Source organism: Mus pahari, chromosome 4 (genome assembly GCF_900095145.1).
Source record: "Mus pahari chromosome 4, PAHARI_EIJ_v1.1, whole genome shotgun sequence".
Lineage (NCBI taxonomy): Eukaryota > Metazoa > Chordata > Mammalia > Rodentia > Muridae > Mus > Mus pahari.
The window spans coordinates 10,056,242-10,063,826 of record NC_034593.1 but is presented as its reverse complement, the minus strand read 5'-3'; the positions used below and the strand labels follow the sequence as shown (position 1 = coordinate 10,063,826).

Sequence of the window (7,585 nt, the reverse complement as noted above, 5' to 3'; positions counted from 1 at the left end):
GGTTGGTAGTCTTGGTTCTATAAGAGAGCAGGCTGAGCAAGCCAGGGGAGCAAGCCAGTAAAGAACATCCCTCCATGGCCTCTGCATCAGCTCCTGCTCCCTGACCTGCTTGAGTTCCAGTCCTGACTTCTTCAGTGATGAACAGCCATGTGGAAATGTGAGCTGAATAAACCCTTTCCTCCCTAACTGCTTCTTGGTCATGATGTTTGTGCAGGAATAGAAACCCTGACTAAGAAAACTATTTATTGTGTACTATGACCAATGCTCAAGAAAAATACAGAAAATTAATAAACAGGAATTTGAGGTACATGAGCCTAGAAAATGACTTAATTAATTTGTTTTTTAATAGATCTTTAAATATTAAAATGGCATTTGGGGTCTGGAGAGATGGCCCAGTGGTTAAGAGCTGCTCTTACAGACATCCTGAATTCAATTCCCAGAAATCACATGGTGGCTCCCAACCATCTGTAATGGGATGCAATGCTCTCTTTTGGTGTGTCTGAAGACCACTATGGTGTACTCATTTACGTAAAATAATTAAGTAAATCTTTAAAAATGGCATCTAATTTGATTTTGATATTTAAAATTTATATGACAGAATCACATTCACTAGATTGTGCTCAACAAAATGAAATTTCTATATTGACCTTGAATGATGTATATATGCTTCCTTTTTACTCTGTTATAAATATAGTAATACTAAAATAATATATCTATCCCCATTTATAAAAGCAACTTTTATTCACCAGATGTAATTGTCATCTCAGAGCCTCACTTCTCAGTAAGCTCACCCTTTCTAGCTCTCTCTGAACTCTGTCAAACTAGTTCAACTTAACTGTTTTGTCTCAAACACCACTGTAAAACTGACTGACTCAATATGGCTTTGCTAGTCTTCTCATTGCATTGTTCTGCTTGGCCTCAAACTAACTTGGTCAAATTATTCTAATCTTTTGTCTCCTTATTCTCTGTCTTTATCCACTTACTGAAATATGTACATGAGTGTCTGAAATATAGCAGGTATATATAATATATCCAAAATATCATTTGCCTTTGTTAATATAGAATACATTTGAAGAAGAAATGATTACAAAAAGAAAAATGTGGAATCTTGTATAGCGTGACATTTCTTAAAATATGGTCAGTGATCCACTATTTATAGGAATGCCAAGATAACTGATATCAGTACACATTTCTGTGGGCCAATAGAGACTGAATGAATCAGAACCCTAGGAGAAAATCTATGAATATGGACTTTATTAACAATACACAAGTGCTTATTATGCTTACTGTAATAATATGTGGAGTTTTAAATATTTTAATATTATCTCAGCAACCATGAACTGCTTCTGAGATGATAATTATATCTGGTGAATAAAAGCTTTAATCTTGATTAAATTTATGGGAATGCTGAGATGGAACATCCTTAGATTTATGTTTTATTAATGTGTGACTTACACATTACAAACAAAATATAAATGAAACTCATTTAAGATTAGACTTAAAATATTGAATTAAATAAAGTATCAATTAAGAAAATAAGCAAGAAGAGGAAGCTTCCTCTACTATGTTATTGGGGTATTATTATTATGACGTGAGTGAGTTCATTTGAGCTTGGAAGTTATTGTTTTCTCCTTAGTATTGTTATTTGGTCTCAAGAAGATAATGATAATATTTGTCCTCCCTGAAGTGTATCAGTTTTCTCATTTCACACAATAAGAAGGAATCCTCAAATATGTCATATCAAAAGCTGGAAAGGAAGAAATAAGGCAGTTGTTTCACAGGATTTGTGGGGTTTGTAACTGGTTAGAAGAATATCACAGAGCTTGAACAAAGTGACATTCAACACTGGTATTTACATGGTGACTTACCTTATAAGGTCTTGGTATATCATGTTTCTGGTACCTTAGCTTAAGCAACCCGATCATTTGTAGCAACTGTATACAAGATGATCCTAGACTAACATATTTCACTAAATAGATGATACTTGAAGATATTATTGCAACAGTAGATACAATAACAGTCTGGATGCTAGCTACAGCTGGAGAATGATGGTCATTAAGCATTGAGTAGATAGAAGGAAATTGTCCCTCTTGACTTGCAGAGTAGAATACTCTTGATGCAGAAACTATTCCACAAGAAACAGAGCCAAATAGGAAAGCTGACATCAAGAAAGAAGTTATCCATTGTATGGAAGGAAAGACTCTGTTCATCCATGTGACACCAACAGAATCTACAAGTTAAATGAAAAATTAGAATGTCAAAATTATTTTTTGCTTGACAGAAAATAGAAGAGCATTCTTTATTTTTTTTTTCTGCAGCCATACATTTTGTAATGTGACTTGACAAATTCTTTCTAGAAGGAGTCTCATACTGCAAGAATATGTTGTGTCTTGTGATTGTTTTTGTTCAGTAAAGCACATTAGAAGTGGATATTTGTGAACTTCAAGACAACTCACCGGCAGAAAAATTAATTCTTGCTCTCCTGATTCTTATGGTGCCTATCTCATATATTCGCAAAACCCACCTGTTTGTTAGCGATAATTCAGAAAAAAAAAGGCATTCTATTTGTGGAGCTCTGGCACGGCATGATAGAGATATCACAGTACAAATGATCTAAAACTCAGCTACTACATTGTAGAATGAGTTGTAAAATTGTGCAATGCTGTACCTCCTTCAGACAACTCCCTTTACATCCCCGTGTTGCAGATATACTTGTAAATACTCCAATCCGCTGTCTTCTTTGAGTAAGTATTCCCTGCCAAACCTTCCTTATCCATCTATGTCATTTTATAACCATCTATATGAGAATGAAACTATCCTAAATTAAAACTATATGTGCTTCTCCCTTTGATTAACATACTATTTAAAATCAATGGCCTTCCTATGGAATAGAATTTTACCAAATATTTTCATGGAAGGGAAAACTGAAGTTTTGGTTCCTATCAGAATAGTTATTTACTTCCCAGAAAAGGGTTTTATATGTTTCTGACAACTTATCAGAATAAACAAAGCCCAGACATTGACCAGTAAGTGATGAAGGGTTCACACTCCTAGTGGGACTTTGATGACTGATATTTGAAGAGCAAATCATGAAAATTGCTGCTCATATTTACTACATTACTACTCACATTAACAACATACTAGACTATAACAGTGTGCTACAATGTGGAGAATGAGTCTGAGAACTTGGCTGTGACTCACTTGTCTGTTCAATTGCAGATGGATGTAAACGACAGCCTTACCTAACTTCTTGGCACTAGTTTCTGCATCTAAGAAACTAAGAAGCTGTTGCCTATTTGGACTGTAGGTGTGTTGTGAAAGATAAAGCATCTGTGCATAGCATCTATCTTTGTATTCTTGCTTTGTTCATATGTCTTCTCATCTTTTTCTTCACTCATGTCCTCATCTTCTTTTCTTTTCCTTTATTTTAGTTTTGGTTGCTTCATGTACTACTCATCCTATAATTTAGTTGATAAAATGTGATTGATTATTTTTAATAGATGATTTATGGAATTGTGTTTCTCTTGGATTCCTTCAAAAGTCCAAAACATAAATATTTTATATCACTGTAGGGTATATCAAACATATGTTCAGCTCATAAAATTCACTCCAGTTGGACACAGTTCAGTGGTGCCATATGAAAATGCTGAGTGCTTGTGGGAAAACTTCAAGAAAATAAGAGACCTGTGACCTCAGTTTCTTCAAAACACAGACTTGTTCTTGGAATGTGTTTTCTTACTTATGTGATTATTTCTAATCCTCAGCATATAAATTTCCTGATGTTTTGAACAAAGGTCACTATTACATGAGACTTTAGTCTACCTCAATTTTAGGTCTAACTGCCCCAGTTCATGCTGCCTACCAGATCAATAAACCCACCCACGTTTTTTCCCCCTCAGAACAAAGAGACATTTATTTCCTATTTAAATTTTCTTTTTTCATACCTGAAAAGATGATTTCCTGAGTTGTCAAAACTGCCACGTATGATATATTAGTCAGTAAGTATAACACAGTCACAATGAATATACCACAAATTAGTGTTTTTGGAATTGTTTCAGTTGGCCTTTTTATTTCTCCTAAGAAAAAGAAATAAACACATTAGAAAAAGAGAATACACTGAGCATGTGAAGTTTCTAAAGTCCCATCTCATGAAGATAGTGCCATTAGGTCTTTGATAAAGTTATTATTATTATTATTATTATTATTATTATTATTATTATTATTATTATTATTACTATTACTACTAATTATTTTGGTTTTTCGAGACAGGGTTTCTCTGTATAGCTCTGGCTGTCCTGGAACTCACTTTGTAGACCAGACTGGCCTCAAACTCAGAAATCTGCCTGCCTCTGCCTCCCAAGTGCTGGGATTAAAGGCATAAGTAATTACTTTTGTCACTAGGGATTGTCTATTGTCTTCCTTTTACTGAGACAGAAGCATTGATGGCTTAGATATCCAACACATGTATTCTTGTATTCAGTGAGTCTAAGGAATGTAAAACAGTGCTAGGTTCTCTTCAATGCTTCTTCAACACAAGAGTCTAGACACATGCACTCTGTCTCAGGTATGTATTGTAGAACACAATGTATGATGAGACAATGTGAAGGACACAATTTTTTTTCATTCATAATCACCAATTTTATCTAAGAGTCTAACTCTATAAGAGTCATACAATAAATTGGTAAATGTTATTATGTAGTGTGGTCTCTGATATCTACTGCCATTTAGGCAGTGTTTCCAAAGCTCAGGTTCTTGAAGTGTGGGTTATGATCATGGATGGGGCCCTTTAGCTGAAAGTGGGGATCATGAGAAGTTGGCAACAATAAAAGGTTTTTGGATATGCAATGCCAAATGTTAATTCAAAAATCAAACATGTAACAGACTTGAGGTGTTTATCATAGTGCTCAACTGTGTTGGATTATGCACCTTTACTACAGTCATGTATATGAAGGCATAACACAAGCACATTGCACAGTTCATGGTTGTCACACGGTACAGTGTCATCAACAAATGCTACTCATGATACCTCAGTTCACCCTTTCCAGTTCTTTCTAAGCTATGTCAGTGCAAGTTTGTTCTCCCACTAGCAATAGATGAGTGTTCCCCTTGCTGCACATCCTTACCAGCATGACCTGCATTTGAATCACAGCCATTCAGACAAGTATAAGATTGAAACTCAAAATGATTTTGATTTGCATTTCCCTAAGGACTAATGACACCTTTTAAAGTTTTCTCAGCCAAATGAGTTTCTTCTATCGAGAATTATGTGTTTACATTTGCACTACACTTTTTATTTGGATTATTTGGTTTTTTAATACCATGTTTTGTCAGCTCTTTATATATTTTGGATATTATCCTTCAATTGGATGTAAAGTTAAAAAAAATCTTTTCCTATTTATAGTTACCAATTTCTCTACACAATGGTGGCCTTCACTTTACAGAACTTTTAGTTTTATGAGGTCTCATTTATTAATTGTTGATTTTAGGGCCTGTGTTAATGATGCATGTTCAGTAATACATTATCTTTTTGGCATGATAGGACTGTACATCCTATAACAAGGACACTTGCTTAACCATATTCATTTTTTCTCTATTCATATTAGTCCAAAATTGGAAGCATCTGGTATTTCCTTCAACAGAATGATGAATAACAATAATGTGGTGAGGTAGCTCAGGTCCAGAATGATAAATATGGTTTGTATTTCATTATATGTGGATATTAACCATTACATAAATGATAAGCAAGCTACAATCTTTTGACTCCATAGAGGTTATATGTAGAAGAAGTGTCAGTAAGACACATATATTTCCCTGAGATAGGGGAAATAGAATAGATTTTTTTTTAGGTTAACTGGGACCAGAGAGTGGGATTGAATCAGAAGGATCAGATAGGAAAAGAAACAGGGATTGTTGAAGGAGAGATTGTGGAAAGAGACATGTAGAATTGAGGGACATTTGAAGGTTATAAAAATATAGTGCAGTGGAAATGTAAAAATATATGAAGGCAATTCTAATAAAATCTCCAAATTATAAGGGAGATGAAGCCAAAACTGGCCATCTCTTGTCAGCAAATGAATCTTCCAGTACTGGGCTGAATCCAATTTATGTTGGCTGAAGGTATCCTATGAAAAGCCCCAAATAACCCAGATTATTAGCTCTATACAAATGGACAATAAAGGCTGAAGAGAATACCCACAGAACTCATTGTACATGTTGAGGTTCAGCTGGCGCCTATATAAAATACCCATATTTAATGACCTAAATAGAGAAGTGACTTTTCAGATGATGAAAAGGGAAATGTAAACTCGGATGCAAAAACAGGTCTACAATCTGTCTAGTCTGCAAAAATTTCCAGATGAATGGTGGTACAAAACTTGTGGGAGAAACCAACCAATAACTGATTTTATTTAAAACCTACTCCATTAGACCAAACTTACACCCAGCACTGTTTGGGTAACTAAAAACCAGAGACTAGATAGCTCAGGAACCTAGGATAGGACAAAAAACTATTTTTATAAAAACATAAAAAGTAACAATTAAATGCCTTTTAATGATATTTTCCAAGACCTGTAGATTGGTGCCTTGTTCATCTATCATCAGAGAGGCTTTCTCCGGCATCATATGGGAACAAATATAGTGACCCTCAGCCATGCATTACACATACACAGAGACACCTTGGAAAACACAGATCTAAGTGGAATGACTTCACAAAATCTCTTCTCTCAGAGTTCAGGGAATACAATGAAGAGGTGGTAGAAAGAATATAAGAATAGAGGATACTAGGAGAATGAGGACTTCTCAATCTACTGAGCAAAGCTCATAAAAATCTACAGAAACTGAAGTAGCAAGTACAGGGTCTTCAAAGGTCTGCATCAGATTCTCTGCATATTATAGATTTCTCTACATATTATAGATTTCTCTGCATATTATAGATTTCTCTACATATTATAGATTTCGACATTTTATTTTTTTGGGACACCAGAATATGTGAACAAGTAAGCCCCTGATTCTTGTGCGTTCTCTTATAGCTTTGATTGTAAGCCTAGTCTTTAAAAGACGAGTCACCTTCCCAGCCTACTTCTGCCTTCTGGTGGAGTTTGTTCCTTTCCCTTACATTGCCTTGTCCAACCTTGATGATCACGTCAAGGTTTGGCTTTATTTTATTATATTTTATTTTGGTATGTTCTGTTGTTTTCTATTAGAAGCCTGTTTTGTTTGTCTCCTAAGAGACAGACAGGGACTGGATCCAATGGGAGAGGAGGTAGGAGGAACTGAGAGGAATAGAAGGATGAAAAACTTTAATCAGGATATGTTATATGAGAAAATAATTTATTTATTTATTTTTTACAGTTTTTAAATTAGATTTCTTCTTTATTTACATTTCAAATGCTATTATAAAAGTTCCCCATACCCTCCCCGCCCTGCCCCTGCTCCCAAACCCAACCACTCATACTTCTTGGCCCTGGCATTCCCCTGTACTGGGGCATATAAAATTTGCAGGACCCAGGGGCATCTCTTTCCAATGATGGCCAAATAGGCCATCTTCTGTTACATATGCAGCTAGAGACACGAGCTCTGGGGGGGG

At 35.2% G+C, this 7,585-nt stretch overlaps 1 protein-coding gene across 2 annotated transcripts in view; it reads right to left on the bottom strand.

Annotated features, from left to right (window-relative positions):
• The window catches only part of LOC110320936 (solute carrier family 7 member 13-like), a 24,151-nt gene that overhangs the window by 5,863 nt on the left and 10,703 nt on the right, over window positions 1-7,585 (bottom strand). Inside the window, exons 2-4 of one of the 2 annotated variants that reach the window (XM_029538157.1) lie at window positions 3,945-4,076; window positions 1,869-2,230; window positions 1,535-1,747 (exon numbers count right to left, since the gene is read on the bottom strand). In XM_029538157.1, the coding sequence (XP_029394017.1) occupies window positions 1,736-1,747; window positions 1,869-2,230; window positions 3,945-4,076 (506 nt within the window). In that variant the 3' untranslated portion in view covers window positions 1,535-1,735. Of the gene's footprint in view, window positions 1-1,534; window positions 1,748-1,868; window positions 2,231-3,944; window positions 4,077-7,585 lie in introns of those variants that run through there. The other variant, XM_021197015.2, reaches the window with a different exon arrangement.